The 20,339-nt window shown below is 45.5% G+C and overlaps 1 protein-coding gene across 2 annotated transcripts in view; it reads left to right on the plus strand.

The window, feature by feature from the left end:
- Window positions 1-16,586: 16,586 nt before the first annotated feature.
- Window positions 16,587-20,339, plus strand: part of FAM91A1 (family with sequence similarity 91 member A1) — a 69,223-nt gene continuing 65,470 nt past the window's right edge. Inside the window, exon 1 of one of the 2 annotated variants that reach the window (XM_032803476.2) lies at window positions 16,587-16,843. In XM_032803476.2, the coding sequence (XP_032659367.1) occupies window positions 16,772-16,843 (72 nt within the window). In that variant the 5' untranslated portion in view covers window positions 16,587-16,771. The remainder of the gene's footprint in view (window positions 16,844-20,339) is intronic. The other variant, XM_032803477.2, reaches the window with a different exon arrangement.

Here is a 20,339-nt window from a genome sequence, read left to right on the forward strand (position 1 = left end):
TTCTACCTGGGATCCAGCAGACAAGAGGACTGACTCCATGCTGAAGGCTCTGAAGCTATATCCTCACAGGTGTAGTGCTCAAACTGTTGGGATGGGGGTATTGTTGGTCTCTCTACTCCCATCCTCTATGATGACATGCACCAACTAATTTCCTATTTTTATCCAGTAGCAGTGGAATGTGAAGGGCTAATATAATTCATATAACCACCTCTACCTGCCAAGTTCAAGCAGTGGACAAGTGGAACTGATTTAATGAGGCTGAGGGCAACATGGAGCTAAGAGTTTATAGTATGGAGCCCTATAAATAGTACTCCTGGGGGAATTCTGTGCCACTGTGCAATGCAGAATTTTGCAGAAATTAACGTGCATGCAGAATTTCCTTCCCCGCCCCAGAAATGGGTTGCAGTGCTGCTAGCCACCACTAGGGGCCACTTGCACATAGAAGACACTGCTGGGGGGAGGGAGAGGGAGCTAGAGAGTTCTTGGCAGCTGCAGTTCCCAGCATGCCCTGAGGGAAGGCAAGGGTGGTGTGCAGGAAACTCTGTGCAAGCCTGGGACCGAGCATCAGGCTGTTTCTCCTTCTGAATCTCTGGGCTTGGGGTGGGGAGAATGGGTATCTGACAGGTATTTTGAAATCAATTACCAAAATAATTGAAACTGGCATGATTATGTAGTGTTATTTTGACAAAATGTGCAGAATTGTGCAGAAATTTTAATTTTTTGGTGCAGAATTTTTAATTTTTGGGCACAGAATCACCCCAAGAGTAAAATAGGACTCTCTGCAAGGCAGAAGGGGGGTAAGTGAGGTTAGTAGGAAGCATATAAACTCGGAAGGCAGATTGTTATTCCAGGTAATAAGTGCTATCTGCAGCAATAGTGCTATCGTAAATGAATAGCAGTACTGTTATACTGGATGTTGTTAATGGCTTCCATGGAGTCTTCAGTCCAAAGACAATCATGGACCTGGCCAAAGCCAGTGGGTGTGCTAATCACCATTCATTCAGGGTAAATTGAAGGAACAATTAAGCTCTTTCATGTAGTGAGATAGCTGAAAACAATACAGGGTACTGCCCAAGGCGCTGAGCAGCATGGTGAGAGCTGAGCAAAGCTGAGCTTTGTAGCCTGAATTGAAGCTGTGTGTATCTGTATGTGTGTTAGAAGCAGAGAGCTAGCAGAAAGCAAGAAGAAGCAGTTGTGAGCATGACTCCAAGAACAGAGATACACAGTTTCTTGGGCACAGAACTCACTAAAGAGACAGGCTTGTGGCTTTCTGAGCAAGGAAAATGCGTGCTGTTGTTTGTTTCTACTGTATTTAGAGGAACATGACTATGTATGAATTTTTTGTTAATTAACAGGATTGTACCAAAGAACATACCTGACCCGTGTAATCAATTTCTCCTCCTAATGGAAACAACCTTGCAATGTCCTGAATATTGGCTAACTGCACAGGCAAAATGGTCAACGTTAGCATGACAGTGGCACAGAGTTTCCAAGGACAGAAACTGTGAGCTGGTATTCCTGTTCAACCCTGGAGGAAAAAATAATGAGGGTGCTTGCAGAAATCAAAGATGGCCAAAATGATTTAAAACAAGAGATGGAGACTTTGCAAGAGGAATGAAAACAAAATCTGGAAACTCCCCGGAAGGGACTGGGAGATGCCCTATAGTGGGAGAGAAAATCCTTGTTGGGAAGCAGCTACAAATTCTCCTGGTGGATTGGGAATTCCCAGTCTGGGCTAGCAAGATCGGTCAATGAGGTGACCAACAACCTGATGGTCATGCATTAAAAGATTTTTCAGGATATAGAGAAGGAAATAGAGGAGACAAGAAAACTTTGTCCCACTTGGAACTTGCTAGTAGAAATGAGCTGCAGCAAGGGCTTATGGAGCTAAAAATTCTGCTTGAGAAGGAATTCAGAGGATTTCAGATCACAGTGGAAGTCAGCTGTCTCCATGGGGAATTAGGCCAGCTAGAGAACTTGGGTAAATTAGGACATTTACAACATTTTTCTACCCTGTTTGTAACCGACAGAGACTCAGAGGGAAGAGGTTCGATTGTCCCAGCTCAGGTAATACAAAAAGTCACTGTCTTTGAGGGAAAAACTCCATGGGAGGCTAATTTGGCTTAATATAACATCATAGCCCTAATGAACTATGGTTGGAGAGATGAACAGAGATGTGAGTTTCTAGCAGTCACCTTGAGTGGCCCAGCTCTGGTGGTGCTGTATATCTTACCCCCAGAAAAGAGACTGAGTTATCCCCACGTGGGACTAGGTCTTGATATGTGGTTTGGAGACAGCCATCAATCTGAGCAGGCCAGCAAATAGCTAAAGACTAAAAGGAGAGGGAAAAAGGAGACACCACCTGAATTGGCAGAGGACCCATGGAGACTTGTGTTCCTGGCATATCCCTATACCAATGAGCACTTCCCGTAAAAATTAGCAGTGGACCAGTTTATAGATACTCAGCTGGACTTGGACTTGCTGGTCAAGATCAGTGGCATATCTCTATGCCAGTGACACTTCAAGAAGCTGTGAAATTTGCCACAGAACTTGAATCCTTTCTTGCAGTTATATAGCAGAGAAAGAAACAGCCGCTAGTGAAAAACATGAAGCTGATCACCAGGAGCCCTGTCAGTACAGCTTTGTGTCTTGTGTGCATGATGGAAAAGAGGATTCAGTGTGGTTCATGGCATTTTTGAATGATTGGAGAAATTGTTAAATTTGGTTTGTAAAACAAGGGAGATTGGCAATCATACAAAAATTAGGGGAAGCCTTTCAGTTAAACGCTGATGCTGTGGGGAAAATGGCTAGAACAAGGATTGTTATACATTTAAAGTAGATAGACCATCACAAGTGCCTAGTGAAGTCAGGCAGTTTGGGAAATGGGAGGGATCCCAAGCGGAAGGCTCAGAGCTTGGAGGTAAAAAATCAGCTCCACTGTTTTTGTTTAGATCTGGCTAAACAGATCCAGATATACAACAATTATGGTAGTTTGGCTATTAAATATGTAATCAGAGCTGTGAAATTCACAGGAATACTGGCTCAGACATATCAGTTGGTAGACCAGACATGCTAATAATTAGGGCTGTGAAACGATTAAAAAAAACTCATCATAATTAATTGTGAGATTAAAAAAATAGCGTTAAATGCTTGGGTTAACTGTGATTAATTGACAGTCCTACTAATAGTGCTAGGGAATAGGGGATCCAAAACTGAACTGGCTAGTTGGTCTCAAATGGAGACAATGACTGGGGACCACATATCCATCCAAAAATGTGAAAAGTGGGTTTGAAAACTGGACCTCTGGAATTTGAGAAAAACTCTGGGTAGTTTAGATAGCGGATGATGGGTTGGCTTTCATTTTGGCTAACTGTATAATAAATACCAGGAAAGGTGTCTTACAAATTTAGTCTGTAGACATTCCTTCAAAAGGTGTGGCCCAGGTGAAACAAATGGTTATATACAATTGGTTTGCAAGAGAACAGGCTGTTCTATCTCCTAGGGCAAAGTCCATAATAATAACTATCTGCTATGCTAGCTTTCCAGCAAGGGAAAACTGGGGAGTGGTTGACAGCGATTTTGAGACCGAAGGTCTTGGGGAAAATTTATCTTTGAAAGTTCTTGCAGAGCTGAAACAGGAGCAGATTCCTGTTTATTTTCTCAATATTTTAGCAAACAGCAATAGTAAAAAAGGGAACCACAGTTGCAAATGTGAACAAGCGGAACTAAAAAGAGTCAATATAAAAGGAAACAATAAGGGAGAAAGGGGCGAGATCCCAGAGTTTCTGTTGGAGCAGTTCCAAAAAAATTGATAATACATATTGGGCACGCAATCAGTGAGGAGGAAGTTTCCACCGAGAAAAAGAAAATTGAGGCTGTGTAGCACTGGCCAGCTCCTCAGACACTCACAGATGTACAGAGTTTTATAGAGCTCAGGTCCTGCTATAGAAAGTTTATTTGTGCGTTTGTCAAAATTGTGAATTCATTGGACAAGAAAAGGAAACAATTTCAGTGATCGACAGAAAATTATTTAGCATTTTCAGAGTTGAAAAGGGCCCTAGTGACAGCTCCTGTCTTAGCTTACATGTTTCAACCCCCCTTCACTACCCCCAATCATATTAGATATAGACGCTAGTGCTTACAGACTGGGGGCAGTATTAACATAGGAACATCAGGACTGCCTGAGAAGGTACCAGAGGGATAGAATCTCAGCTTGGCTGCCCCCAGAACGTGAGAATGTAGCTGTGGAAGCTCAGGCTGAAAGAATTGTGACAGTGACGAACTCAACAGGGCAGAATGGATGAGGACTCTTCCATCTAGCAGACTCCACAGAATCAATGGACTCTCTTCAGGAGCTCACTGAAAGCAGCCATTCCCAGTTGGAAAGGAAATTGGACAGGAAATAGAAAGCTCCAAGATTTGGGTGAGAGTAAAATTGATTTGGTTTGGCAATATGAAAGTCTCCTGATAGAAAACCATTATGTAAATAGTTAAGTGTGCCTAATTTTTAACTTTTTAAATTACTTCTTTTCTTTCTGTCTGGGACATTACTCAGGGTATCAAGATTTTAAACTCCTTTGGGATGATAGGGCAGAGCTGAGATGCAGGGTTTTATGCTGGAAGTTGTTAATGGCTGCCATGAAGTGAGTCTTTGATCCAAAAGAAACTTGCACAACACTTTCAAAAGATGAGCTTGGGAGCTTAAATTCATAACTTTGCTAGACACTGAAAATCATGGTCTTAATAAAGACCCTGGGTGTATGGCTCATTATAACAACCTATAACCCACTAACCCCACATCTTGTCCTATGACTACAGGGGTGTTAACGGGCCACTCTGCCTTGATTGATCCCTAGGAATATGCGCTAACTACTTATGCAAAAATATCTGTTTGTTCTAGTATTTAGCTGTGACACTCTTAGTATCTTTCCCAGAGATGAAGAAGAGCTCCATATAGCTCAAGAGCTTGTCTCTCAACAACAGAAGTTAGTCCAATATATTACCTCCCACCATGTCTCTTTGATGCAAAGACAAGCACGGACCTCATTAAAGCTGGTGGGTGTACTAAATACTCTTCTTTCTGAATAAATTGAAAGAGCAGTTAAGCCCTTCCATGTAGAAACAATAGAGGGTCCCACTCCAGCAGGGGTGAAAGTAAGGCGGTACAGGCCGGTATGGCGTACTGGTAAAAAGTGGCTGCCGGTACCGGCCCCTACCACCTTACTTTAAAGCGCTGCTGCTTTTGTGCCCCCCACCCCCGACGGTGGCCCTGCTGAGTCCCTAGCGGCAGGGCCACAGACGGGGGAGCGCAAAAGGGGCAGTGACTTTAAAGCGCTGTCAGGGCAGCACTTTAAGCAGGGTCCTTAAGCGTTGCCCTGCTTAAAGCACTGCAGTAGCAGCACTTTATCATCCCTGCCCCTTTTGACCCCCCAGGCTGCCAATGGGGGGGGCAAAAGGAGCAGCTGCCCCAGGGCCGGCGATTTAAAAGGGCCCAGGGCTCTGGCTGCTGCTGTGATAGTTGCAGCAGCGGCTGGAGCCCCAGGCCCTTTTAATTGCTGCAGGAGCCCCGGGCAGCGCAGGCCAGGCAGTCTGGAACGGCTGGCTGGGGATGCTGATGCCCCGCCCCTTCCTCCCGAGGCCCCACCCCTTCTGGAGGGGCCAGAGTCAGCCCGTGTACCGGTAAATTTTCAATTTTGCTTTCACCTCTACACTCCAGAGAATATGCTGCATGTTGAGGCGTAAGGAGAGGTGAATTGTGTGGTTGGAAACAGAAGGGCTAGGATATTGGGGGGGGCGGGGTGTGTGTGTGTGTGTGTGTGTGAAAGAGAGAGAGAGGCACAAAGCCAGCAGAATTGTCACTTGTTCCTGATGCAGTCTCTCTAGGGATTCCAGCTTTTTCCTAATGATCCCCTTCAATTCATCTGCAGTTAGGCTAGTCCATAAACTCTTAGACTCAATTTAAGTTATCAGCCCTTAAACTCCAGGGCTTACCATCTTCTTTTGTTTCCTTACTGGTTTCTCAGAGTCAACCTGGAGTAGGGCTGTTGAGCTTTGCTATCCCAGGCCTTTCTGCTTCCCTTTCCCTCTCTGTTCTCCCTCTTTTAATGAGCTCCTTCTTTTCCTATCACACATTTAGTGGGGTTTGTCTTTAACCCAGCTTCCCTCAGTGATCAGAGAACGGTAGTCACTTTATCCATATGAAGACTTTCAGCAGCTCATTAGCAATAGTCCTGGCATTTGCTGACTGGAGTGCCATGGCTTCCAGGTATCAGGTGGCACAGTCCACAATAACAAGTAAATGCTCATGTCCAGATGCGCTCTTCTCTTAGGGGGCTTATAAGGTCGATTCTATTCATTCAAAGGGGACCTCTGCCAAGGGAAGGGGTACTAGTGGGCCCCACAAAACCCCCATAGGGGCCACTAATTGGCATGCAGGTCATGATGCACAGAAATTCTCAGCTTTTTAAAGGACCCCGACCAAAAGTATCAGGCCAGGATCTTAGACTGTGTTTTGTCCTTCCCAACATGTCCGGCATGTGGAGCTGCATGTGCTAGATGCAGGAGCTTGCAATCATATAGCCAGAATACTAGTAGTTATGTCCATGTGTCCTGTGTCTGCTTGCCCTGGTCTATGTGATATAACAAGTCCATGTTAAGGGCAAAATGAGGGCGCTGCCATGCTCTTGGGATCTGCCATGCTTTGTTATCTATCACTGCTACTTGTTCAAAGAATCTAATGAATGCTAAGACATCTTTCATATGGTACAATCCAAAAAGTGTGAAGACAAACCAGAAATAATATGCTACAAGAATGCTGAATTCTTGGTCTCAAGAAGAGCAAACAGATGATTACTGGATGGTTTAAATTACCTACTGGCAACAAGCTGAATAACAAGGTCACAAGGCACAAGGTCACATCCCTAGACAGTAAAACAGAGAAATGAGGAACACAGCTGGGCAGAAAAAGGTAATTCTGTTTTGAAGAAGGTCTCCAAAATTTTGAAATTCTCTGTGAAAGGCAATGCAACCCTGGCTCCACGGCACCTGATGGGGCTGCCCTGGAGCTATGGACCATGGAAGCCCCAAGTCAGAGGCAGGCTGGCAGATGAGCAATCAAAGAGCCGGGTTCTGATGGAACTTCATCAAAATCTAAACCTCTCGCAGAGATGATTTTATTTCAACAAATTGGTAAATGTTGACAAAAAATGTTTCATCGGAATTTTCCGACCAGCTCTAATATGTCTCCAGCCTGACCTTCACATGGGGACTATGGCGGCGTCGCCTTCCCTAAGGCCAGTCTGGCTTAAGCCCTGCTGGAAGTGTAAACCATTCTGCAATGAGAGGTGATGTTAGTCTTTGCTGAGGGAAGCTTCACTTTCATACATAAAGGTTAAAGTGACATGGTAGCCATTTTGCTGAGCCTGTGGCTGCAGTCTCCTTCCCAGTCATGGGAGATGACGACCATTTAGGATAAAACCTTATAAGCTGTAAGGCAGAAATCAGAAATCTGCTTCTGAACTCATATTGTTTTTACAAATCTTATTTACATCTGTGTAACTAAGATTAGTGTGATGTTGCAGTTTATATAATTGTATAAACATATGCTAATGAGTGAATATAATATAACTAGAATATACTTCGTGCAAAAGGTCTCTTGTAAGGTATCATTACAAAGCTTATAATCTACTGAGTGTGATCATCCTATTTGTATAAATGTGTCACTCTTGTATCTGAAATTAGAAATATGAAATATAACTCTGAGGCCCTATTGTAATTATGCAAAGTGTGGGACATTAATGGTGGTTTTGGAATCTTGATGACTCCCATTAACCAGGGAATTCTCTGCAGATGGCTGTGCTTACCTGTAAGTCTTCCTGTATACCTGTGTGTTGGCAAGTGGGCAATGAAGTCTTGCAGTGACATGTGATCATGTCACCTGAACTGGAATCCATCTTTAACCTGGTGTCTTTCCATTGAGAAGGAGGGGGTGGGAACCCAGACAGGGACAAAGGATTCCCACCTTATGCAAAAAATATATAAAGGGGTAGAACAAAACAAAGGGGAGGACCATCATGAAGAATCCCTTAGCTACCACCTGAGCTGGAACAAGAGCTGTACCAGGGGAAAGAATTGTGCCCAGGCCTAGGAAAGTGTGTCCAGTCTCGAGGAAAAAACTTACTGGAAGCTTCTCTGAGGGTGAGATTAAATCTGTATTCAGTTTTGATAAGACATAAATTTGCGCATTTATTTGCTTGGATGTACTTATTTTGTTCTGTTGGATTTTGTTTCCTAAATGGCGTCACTACTTGAACTCAACTTAAATCCTACTTTCTGTATTTACATAAAATCACTTTTACTTATCTAAAACTCAGAAGTATGTATTAATACCTGGTGAGGAGCAAACAACTGTGCATATCTCTCTATCAGTGTCATAGAGGGCGAACAATTTATGAGTTTACCCTGCATAAGCTTTATATAGGGTAAAACGGATTTATTTGGGTTTAGACCCCATTGGGAGTTGGGCATCTCAGTGTTATAGACAAGCACACTTCGGTTAACTGCTTTCAGGTAAACCTGCAGCTTTGGGGCAAGTAACTCAGACCCTGGGTCTGTGCTGGAGCAGATGGGAGTGTCTGGCTCAGCAAGACAGGGTGCTGGGACCCCGAGCTGGCAGGGTAGGCAGGGGTGGAAGTAGTCTTGGTACATCAGGTGGCAGCTCCCAAGGGGGTTTCTGTGATCCAATCCATCACAATTAGAATCAGGGCTGACTGACTTCAATCTGAGCTGAAGGAACTCAGCATGTTTGAAAATTAGACAACTTTTATTTAGGAACCTAATTTTAGGCTCCCATCTCCATAAGGGTATCAAAGTCCATGACAGAAGCTGGTTCTACAGCTTGAAAAGAGCCTGTAAGAAGCAAGCAGCTCCCAAGCAAGATACATATATTTGCAATAACTGCCAAAGATCATGAAATCTCGGATTGGACTATTCAGTCACATGACACATTGCAAACCATCTACATCATAGGCTGCAGTTCCCACCGTCTCTCGTAGATGAAAGGATACCAACAACTGTTTGAAAACTTTGACCAAAAATATTAAACAGCTTAATGATGCAATTTCTTTATATAATGCTTTAATCTTGCAACAGGTTAAAATCTCATTTATGTTCAGGTAGATCTATTTTTGGATTCTAATCATGGCTTTGATAGCCCCAAAACACTTTTCAGAGTAAAGCTTGAAAATTAGTCCCAATGAGTTGAACACAAGGCTTCTAAGCAATCTAAGGGCCAGTCTACACTGGCAACGCTAAAGCCACCCCCATGGCACTGGTGTACTGTCTACTCTGGAAACTTGCTGTGCTCAGGGGAGTGTTTTTTCACACTCCTGAGTGAGAAAGCTGCAGTGCTGTGAAGTGCCAGTGTAGACAAGCCCTAAGAGGATTTTGTACTGTGCCCACTGTTGTGATGTCTGAGTGCTTGAGCTTCTAGCTTGCTGATTTTGCAATGTGTGTCTTACTAGCTATTTTCAAAGAAATAACTCACTGATGTTGGTTCACTAACATGAGAATTTGGCCCCAAATCAAAAGCTTAAAATTGCCATGCTCTATCAATAGGTGTGGCCTATTGCTGTTATCAATAGCAAACAGACAGTACCAGCTTAAGACTTGTACCAGGTGATGATTTATATGATAGCAGGCAAGATATAAAGGGTTTCAGATGAATTACTTTTCATAGTTTACTTTATAAGGGTGTGATAGGATATGACATATCGAAAAATGATAGCCTTGATTACAAGCTTTGGAAGAATGAGTGTGTATAAATGAATTTATTGTAGGAACAAGGCAAGAAAGCAAGCCAATAAGATGTTGAGTTTCTTTCTGCTGTTATGGCTTCCATTTTCTTGCCAGTATTATCATTGACCAAATATTATTATTCATGTAAGACAATCGACACATTAAATTGAACAAGTAATCAGACGTTCACTTTCTTTCAGCAGGTATTACTTTCATTGTTCTGATTGCTCGTGACATTTCAAACAGCAATCTCTTAAATATATTTTAGTAGTAATATAGTGCAGCTAAAGCAAAAATTAAATAGCCCTATACTTTTATTTTCAAGAAGTTCAAAATAAGAGTAAAGGGCTATTTAAACAATGTGCAACCTGCTTGAGAAAAATACTACTGAATAGAAAGTTGCTGTCAGTCTTAATATCAGTATCCATAAAATTCTAAAAGACTGACAAAACCTTACATCTAAACCAGATGCAATGCAGCAGTTAAGAGTTTTATTTCAATTGACTTCCATATTTTCACTGATCCAATGGCTCACTCTGTGTGACAATGCACAATGGAATGCTCACCAACATCAGTGGGTTTGTATAGAGATGAACAGGAGAATGTTCTGGTTTTATGCATTAACTATGGGGTTAGTTATCAGTCATTATTTGTTCAGTGCCCTATTGTCAGACAGACAGATGAATGGCCTTTAGGCCATGATTATTTCTGCCTTTCTTCCTTTCTCTCCCATTTCAGCCTTTGTGAGTCTCTTCTTTTCCCCCCTCTGCAATTACCAGCCCAGTGTGACTTCACTTCCACCCTCCACTGCCATTCCATCCGTTACAATGGTCCATGATTAAATAGTTAATGATGACACTCCAATTAGAGATACCATCAGTTGGTTTTAAAGGCCTTGGCTACACTAGAAATTTCAAAGCACTCTGCCCCGGCAGCGCTTTGAAGTGTGAGTGTGGTCAGAGTGGCAGTGCTGGAAGAGAGCTCTCCCAGCGCTGCACGTAAACCACATCCTTTATGGGTGTAGCGTGCAGCGCTGGGAGCCGCGCTGCTGCCCTGATTACACTGACGCTTTACAGCGCTGCATCTTGCAGCGCTCAGGGGAGTGTTTTTTCACACCCTTGAGCGCGACAGTTGCAGCGCTGTAAAGTGCCAATGTAGCCAAGCCCAAAGTTGACACTCCAATCAGATTAATAGCATACTGGAAATTTCCCATTGCTGAGTCTTTGTTTTAAGCTATCTGCAGACTCAGGCAGACATTTTGATTACAAATCTTTCACATTTGGAACGTTAGGCTTTGTCTACACTGCACTTTCATCAGTAGAACTTTTGTTGTTCAAGGGTGTGAAAAAAACATCCCCTTGAACAACTAAAGTGAACAGCGCTGTGTGGGAAGGAGAGCTCTCCTCTGACAAAGCTACTGCCTCTCATTGGGGGTGGAATTTTTTTGTCGGTGGGAGAACTCTCTCCTGCTGATATAGAGTACGTCTACACTACAGGATTATTCCGATTTTACAGAAACCTGTTTTTTAAAACAGATTGTATAAAGTCAAGTGCACGCAGCCACACTAAGCACATTAATTTGGCGGTGCGCGTCCATGTATCGACGCTAGTGTTGATTTCCGGAGCGTTGCACTGTGGGTAGCTATCTCATAGCTATCCCATAGTTCACGTAGTCTCCTCCGCTCCTTGGAATTCTGGGTTGAGATCCCAGTGCCTGATGGGGCAAAAAACATTGTTGCGGGTGGTTCTGGGTACAGCCTCACCCCTCCCTCCGTGAAAGCAGCAGGCAACTGTTTCGTGCCTTTTTTCCTGGGTGAACTGTGCAAACGCCATAGCACAGCAAGCATGGACTCTGCTCAGATCAAGATCGCAATCGTGGACATTGTAAATACCTCGCGCATTCTCATGCAGTCTATGCTGAACCAGGACCTGCAAAACCAGGCGAGGAGGCGGCGGCTACGGCAGTGCGGCGACAAGAGTGATGAGGACATGGACACAGAATTCTCTCAAACCGCGGGCCCCTGCACTTTGGAGATTCTGCTGGTCATAGAGTAGATTCTAGCCATTGAACGTTGATTTTGGGCCCGGGAAACAAGCACAGACTGGTGGGACCGCATAGTTTTGCGGGTTTGGGACGATTCCCAGTGGCTGCGAAACTTTTGCATGCATAAGGGCACTTTCATGGAACTTTGTGACTTGCTTTCCCCTGCCCTGAAATGCCATAATACCAAGATGAAAGCAGCCCTCACAGTTGAGAAGCGAGTGGCAATAGCCCTCTGGAAGCTTGCAACGCCAGACAGCTACTGGTCGGTCGGAATCAATTTGGAGTGGGAAAATCTACTGTGGGGGCTGCTGTGATGCAAGTAGCCAAAGCAATCATTAAGCTGCTGCTACGAAAGGTAGTGACTCTGGGAAATGTGCAGGTCATAGTGGATGGCTTTGCTGCAATGGGATTCCCTAACTGTGGTGGGGCGATAGATGGAACCCATATCCCTATCTTGGCACCGGAGCACCAGGGCACCCAGTACATAAACCGCAAGGGGTACTTTTCAATGGTGCTGCAAGCACTGGTGGATCACAAGGGACGTTTCACCAACATCCATGTGGGATGGCCAGGAAGGATTCATGACGCTCGCGTCTTCAGGAACACTACTCTGTTTAAACGGCTCCAGCAAGGGAATTACTTCCCAGACCAGAAAATAACAGTTGGGGATGTTGAAATGCCTGTAGTTATCCTGGGGGACCCAGCCTACCCCTTGATGCCATGGCTCATGAAGCCATACACAGGCAGCCTGGACAGTAGTCAGGAGCTGTTCAACTACAGGCTGAGCAAGTGCAGAATGGTGGTAGAATGTGCATTTGGCCGTTTAAAGGCGCGCTGGCGCACATTACTGACTCGCTCTGACCTCAGCCAAACCAATGTCCCCATTGTTATTGCTGCTTGCTGTGTGCTCCACAAATCTCTGTGAGAGTAAGGGGAGACCTTTTATGGCGGGGTGGGAGGCTGAGGCAAATCACCTGGCCGCTGATTATGCGCAGCCAGACACCAGGGCGATTAGAAGAGCACACCGGAAGCGGTGCGCATCAGAGAAGCTTTGAAAATGAGTTTCATCACGGGCCAGGGTACGGTCTGACTGCTGTGTTTGTTTCCCCTTGATGAACTCCCCCCCCCGTTGATTGACTCATTCCTGTAAGCAACCCACCTTCCCCTTCGATTACAGCTTGCTTTCTAAGGAAATAAAGTCACTATCATTTAAAAATCATGTATTCTTTATTAATTTATTATAAAAAGAGGGAGAGAACTGACAAGGTAGCCCGGGTGTGGTTTGGGAGGAGGATAGGAGGGAAGGAAAAGGCCACTAAAAAATTTCAAAGTAATGACAGCCTTTTGGTTGGGCTGTCCATGGGGGTGGAGTGGGCGGGAGCACAGAGCCTTCCCCACGCGTTCTTACACATCTGGGTGAGGAGGATATGGAACATGGTGAGGGTGGTTACCACAGGGCTGCAGCGGCACTCTGTGATCCTGCTGCTGTTCCTGAAGCTCCACCAGACGTCGGAGGATGTCAGTTTGATCATGCAGCAGCCCCAGCGTTGCATCCGCCACTTGCTGATCTTCCTGCCTACACCTCTGATCTCAAACTTCTCATCTCGAGCGTCCCTCCTGTTGGTCCTCACACGTTCACTGGCATCTTTCCTGTAATTTGATACCACGTCCTTCCACTCATTCAGATGAGCTCTTTCATTGTGGGTCACTTCCATGATTTCCAAGAACATTTCGTCTCACGTCTTTTTTTTCCTGCCGCCTTATCTGAGATAGCCTTCGGGGATGGAGTAGGGAGGCTTGAAAAATTTGCAGCTGCATGAGGAGAGGAAAAAAGGGAGAGAGAAGTATTTAAAAAGATACATTTTACAGAACAATGCTTATACTCTTTCACGGTGAACAACACTATTCACCTCAATTGTGATTTCACTACAACGGTCGCCTTTTGCATCTTATAATATTGAGTTGCCTGTGGCATTCTGGTGTATAGAGGTTCACAGACGAGGTCCGCAAGGCAGCAAGATCAGCTTGCATGTTGGCATGGGTACGCATTTGTCTTTTGCTTATGCAGCTCATATGCACAGTGCCTCTTTCCCACAATCCAAGCATTTCCGTTCAGTGCTGTTCTTTATTTAACATGCAGCAGCCAAGAAACCACCACCGTCCATCCAATCTCTGGATTTGCAATCGCTTTACTCTCTCCCCGCACCGCGTGGGCTGTATCAATAGGAAGCATCCACTGTAGGCAACGTGAAGGCTCAGCGATCATCCCCCACTCCTCCCCCTGCTTGCCTACTGAGGAAGGATTCTTTTTAAGCCAAAGGCAGAACAGTCTCAGGAGGATGGCCATGTTTCCCCTTAATTAATTACCTGAAGTTCAGACTAGTTTACCTAGGAAACGTATCAGTCTCCTAGATAACACAGCGCCGATAAAGAACGGGATGTTTGCTATGAATGCCACAATACGGGACCATTTACGCAGGCATAGGCTTTGTCATGCAATGATACCAGAAATTACTTGCTACATGCCAATGACAATGGTCAAGGTAGTCCTAATCAATGGATGGAAGAAGGCTGCCCTGCCAGAAAACCTTGCAAAGGGTTTTTGGAGTACCTCCAGGGTGCTTCATGGAGAGTGCCCTGGAGGCTTTCACTTCATCTCAGACATGTTAAAGACTTTTCTAATACTGTCACTGGTGTGAATGCATCCAAAGTCCTCAAGGACAACATTAATCATTTAAAAACGCTTGCTTTTACGATGTTTTATATTACAAGGGACCTCCACAGAGGTCCGTTTCATGGATTATCGTCTAGGCAAGGTGGCCTTGGGAGGCTGGCGAGGGTCATTCGTCTGAGGTGAGAAAAGCTCCTGGCTGTTGGGTTGGAACGGTAGTGCTGTGTGTCTCTGCAAGGCTCGGTCTCCTCTTTTTCTCATCCTCATCTTTCCCCGTTCTGCAGAATCCTCAGCATGGATGAGATTACCCAAACCCCACCTCGGATCCATGGACAGGGTGGGAACTTAGAGGTGCAGACCCCTCAAATATGCAATGCGACTCGCGAGACCGCGGGCATGTTTTTGGCCCTGCCCCGACCTGTTCATTCTGACTTCTTTGGGTTTCTGCGGCTCGTCTGAGCTCCTTACTTATCACACCGCACTGTTTCTTGCAGTGACTGGTGTGGCTCTCATGATTCATGACCTGAATATTTTTCAACTATTTTTTCATTTATCTTTATGGAACGGAGGTCTCTGTGAGAACGGAAATTCTGTCTCCAATTATAGCGAGTCAGATCAGTACCTCCCGTGCAGTCAGCTGGAGCTCCTTTTCGATTCTCAGGAGACTGAATTGTTTACTATCCTGATGAGCTCTGCGTGGTCACCGTGTTGTAGAGCTTCCACGCTTGGCCAACCAGAAATGAAACTCAAAAGTTATGTGGGGATTTTACCTGTCACCTGGCCAGTGCATGCCGAGTTCAGATGGCTTTCCAGAGCGGTCACAATGAGGCGCACTGTAGAATACCGCCCGGAGGCCAATACCGTCGATTTGCGGCCACACTAACCCTAATCTGACATGGCAATACTGATTTCAGCGCTACTCTTCTTGTCGGGGACGAGTACAGAAACCGGTTTAAAGAGCACTTTATATCGATATAAAAGGCCTCATTGTGTGGACGGGTGCAGGGTTAAATTGGTTTAACGCTGCTAAATTCGGTTTAAACATGTAGTGTAGACCAGGCCATAGAGCAACTACACTGCACACTTTTTAGCAGCACAGTTGTGTTGCTAAAAGGTGCATAGTGCAGACACAGCTTTATTTTGGCAGTCATAAGGCTGCCAAACTTTTTTTTTTTTTTTTTTAAGGTAGCTTAAATTATGGAGAATCTGAATACATCACACAGGACATATGGCTGACACCTCTAATTTATACCAAATGTAAGCTTATGCTCTAATAAATTTGTTAGTCTCTAAGGTGTCACAAGTACGCCTTTTCTTTTTACTGGAGAACCTGTACACTCTTCACAACTACAACTCAATTCAAATAATGGAGTCCCATCCAGAGTCCTGTGGAAGGGGTCAGCGGGGGACATCGACAGGAGGCACCTGGACAGAGAGGGAACTGAGACTTAACCGGAGGCACTGGAGGGAGGGGCTCAGGACTGAGTTCTGCAGCACTACTGGGGAGTGGGGGCAGCAGGGGTGTAGGCTGGAGCCCAGGAGCATTCTGGGGGAGGGGTGGCTAGAGGGTCAGGCTCAGGGAGGCATGACGGAGACTGAGGAGAGGTTCAGGCTGACGCTGTTTGGGGCAGGGGACCAGGGAGCGCACCCGTGCGGGGGCTGCGGAAGGGGTCGGAGCTGTGAAGCGGGGCAGGAGCACAGAGGGCTGGGGGGGCACCAGCTTGGGGCCTGGCAGCGCCGCGTTGAATCGGGCTGGGCCCTAATCACCGCGCCAGTCGCTCCGTGCCTCGGCGGCGCTCTGCACCGGCCCCGCGCGGCCAGGCTGCGACGCCCACGCACCACGCCGCAGCCAGAGGGAAACGCTCGCAGAGCTGCGGGCCGAGGCTGGCGCAGGCGCCTGAGCGCTTACAGACAGGGCAAGGGAGGGGACTCAACGGAAACGCCCCCTTGTCTGCGTCACGCACTGCGTGCGCATCCGCAGCCCCTCCCCCCAGAGGGCCAGTCCCGCCTTTCCCACTGTGCACGCGCCCTGTGAGGCAGCCGGGCGCCCGTGGAACTGTCGGACCTTTCAAGCTCAGGTGCCGGTAGTGACGTAGGGGCCGGGTGGCGCTTCCGGGGGGCGTAACGCGGAAGTGGCTTGGGGAGGGGGGAGTGAGGTGGCGGTGGAGGCTGCGCGGCGGGAGCGAGGAGCTCGTGCTGGAGCGCCCCCCTGCGTTGGGGCGTGAGGAGCGGGTGGCCGTAGCCCGTCCCGGCCCCTCGCCATGAACATAGACGTGGAGTTCCACATCCGCCACAACTACCCCTGGGCCCGCCTGCCTGCCAGCGTCCGACAGGTACCGGCATGGCGTGGGGTGGGGCAGCCGGGCCAGTACCAACCCCCTCCCGCCAGCGCCCCACCGGGCCGGGGGAGGGGCGGCTGGGTGGGTACCAACCCCTCTCTTGCCAGCATCTGACCAGCACCGGGGTGGGCAGGGTAGCCGGGCCAGTACCAGCTCCCCTCCCGCCGGCGTTAGACAAGTAGTGGTACTCGTCTGGGCTGGTACCATCCCCCTCCTGTCAGCGTCTGACCGACACCGGGCCAGGGGGAGGGGTGGCTGTACGAAAGCCCCTCCCCCTGCATCAGCCCATGACCGGACACCAGCCTCCCTGTGCCCTCAGCGTTGGACAGGTGCCATGGACAGCGCTGATCCCTCCCCTGCCAGTGCTACACAGCGACTGGCACGGCGGGGAGAGGCGGGGATCGTCAGCCACCCGCTGGGCTGCCGGTGTCATCTAGAGACGGGAGCGATGAAAGCATCGTCCTGCCTCCCAGTGCCAGGTGGGGCTTCTGGGACAACACCGTTCCCTTCTCTCGGGTCTCCTCTGCCCCTTCCAGTGACTCTGTCATTCCCATTATCAGGCCCTTTTGCTACACCTACAACTGGGGGGCTTACCTACCTCCGTGCTCCACCTATCTTCATCTTCCCCGTGAAGGGGGCTCCTTGTGCCACAATCACTTTCTTTTGCCCCTTTATTTCTCTTATTGGTATCTGTCTTTTGTTGCCTGTGCCATCTTACAGAATCAACACATCTTCTCTTCTTCATCACCTCCAGCAGGAGCCCTGGTGCCTCTATCACCTTCAGGTCCTTGGCAAAGGGTAATTGGGGTACCCACCCTTCTGGGACTATGGGTCTCATCTGCCTTCTGTCTTGACACTGGGGAGTTGGGATTTATCAGACAGACTCCAGAGCGTCATAGGGAAAAAACTGCTAGTTAAGCGTGTGATTTTAGTGCTGTAAGTGTCCTGTGTGCTTCTAAAACATCTAAGCTTTCAGTAAGTGAACAGAGAGAGAGAGACTGGCCTGTCCCCATCCCATGTGGTGCTTGATGACTAGGTGCTCCTGGAAACAATCATAACATGGAAGTGTGGTTCATAGTGAAGCTTTAAACAACTAGGGATTATTTTCTGGGGATGTTCAGATCCAGGGGAGGACTCCCCAGTCAACACTGTACTGTGTACACTAAACCAGGAGAGGATTCAAGAATTAAGGATTATGCTGCTCTAGTTTTCTGCAATAAGGTAAATGTCACAATAAGCGTTAATGAAAATGGAAACCCCATGAAATTTTGATGAGTGCCGCGTTCAATGAGCTTCTGACAGCCCAAGTGATACATTGTTTAAAGTCAAGAAGGAAAGTCTCTTTTCATTTTATGCTACTTCAAAGCAGAAACTGAAAAATAATTCCTTCCCTTACACACGAGAAAGGGAGAAAAGGTGTTGGAAGAAAGACGAACATTGACTGTAGATCCTGGTATATGAATTATTGAGCTCTTTAGTGATACTTCAAGAGCTAGTTTGTAGCAGGAACATAAAATGATTTTATTTCTCTTTACCTGTAAACCTGAAAATTCACTGCTAGTGCTTATGTAAATCAGCCTAAAATAGTCTCATGTTAATTTAAGTCTTGTTACTAGATAAAACATCTGTTAAATGTAACTTCTGCAATGCTTTCCGAAGAATGCTTTAAAAAAAAGGAAGTTTGAGTAAAAGGATCTTTTCCTGTTAGCGAAAGTGGCAGTAGTTACACATTCTCTTGTATCTGGACATCTAACAGGATGTGGAAACTGTCTGCAACATAATCCATTTCTTTTCCAGCAGCTGATGCTTTGAAGCTGAGTGTGAATTTGCTTGCTTTAAGGTTGGATCTGTGCACACTGTGCAATTATATGTTACATTTTATCTAAGGATTTTAAAGCGTTATAAAAGACTTAAAAACAACGAGGATTCTGGTGGCACCAAAGTGGGATTTTTACCCATGAAAGCTTATGCCCAAATAAATCTGTTAGTTTTTAAGATGCCACCGGACTCATTGTTTTTGTGGATACAGACTAACATGGCTGATATAAAACTTAAGACTCTAAGTGCCACTGCAAGGTATTACCTGATAATGAAATTTCACTGTTGCACAGCTAAACTGTAGAAGAAAAATAACTGAAGGGTCTCTCGGGCAAACATGTTTAATGCTTGGCCTCAAGTAGTTGAAACAAATGTGTTTTTGAAACGATAGTTTATACCGTATTATATCCTCTCTTGAAATGGTTACTTACTGTTGGACTTCACAAAATATTCAGTGAATGAATATTTGAAAGTCAAATTGATTTGAAATTAATGTTTCTGTGGCAACACCAGATAAAATTTCTGGTGCCACACATATTGAGACGTGTGATATTAGTATCAGGTATTTATTCTGTTCATGCATTAAAATTGTTTGATTAGCTCAGTCAGTTCATGATAATAGCCTTTGAAGACTAGTAAATATACTGTCCTGCCGAAGTAGTGACTGGCCATTATTCTTTCCTTTGAGCTTCAAGTTGTTTTACTTAAGACTATTCCTCAGATTGTTCAGTTCTGTTATTAAGGATTATGTAGTTCAGTCTTCAGCAAGACCAGTTATACAACTATAGCAGATGATGAATTAACTCTTACTCTTACGGAAAATGGGCTTGAACTGAATAACTTTTCCTAAAATGTAATGTCTGTTCATCTTCTGTAACAGTAGTAAAAGCCTCAAATCATTTTTACCTGTTTTATTTTTTTCTTTTATAAAACTTTTTTTTCTAGTAAAATTATAGATAAAATATCTGAAAATATGCTCACAACAATGTTTTTGTTGTGTGCAGTATTCAGAAGGCAACAATACATCAGTTTAAACTTGGGTCACTTTTGGAAAATTATGTTCAATCATAAGGGCTAGAAACGTGGGTCCTGTTTTTTGCGATGGTGTGTATATGTACATATATCTATTGCCCATGCAGTGTCCCATTAAAGTCTTTGCTGTGTCAGACATATAGATTGGATTGCAAGATTGGGACCTTCCTTCCTTCATTAAACAAATTAAGCCTTAATTTTTTTTAATTAATTGGAGCTTTTGTCCTCCAGGCTTATTAGGAAAAGCTTGTTGTTTACTAATGGCTGGTTGATTCCACCCCCCCCCCCCCCAATGCCCAGACTAGAGTCCGTATGAGATTTACTTCTGACATTGGAGTTATTCAAGGAGCTCTATAATGCAGTCTGTAGCTCTTCTCCTTATTAAGTGCTTGCTTCTGCTCAGAGTTGCATTGGTTTAACTTAAGATGTAATTTTTAAAAAAAATTTAAAAATTTTCTTTAAAATCCAGTTTGCAGAGGATTTTGGGGACACTTACTTTGATTTCACTTAAGCCTGTTTCTAATAGCAGATTTAGGCTAAATCAAAACAAACCACTGTGATAGGGCCACTCACCTTATGTGAGCGCCTCCTATCAGGTGTGCGTGTGCCTGATCTCTCTGTCTCAGCTCTTGCGGTGTTC

Source organism: Chelonoidis abingdonii, chromosome 2 (assembly GCF_003597395.2).
Source record: "Chelonoidis abingdonii isolate Lonesome George chromosome 2, CheloAbing_2.0, whole genome shotgun sequence".
NCBI lineage: Eukaryota > Metazoa > Chordata > Testudines > Testudinidae > Chelonoidis > Chelonoidis abingdonii.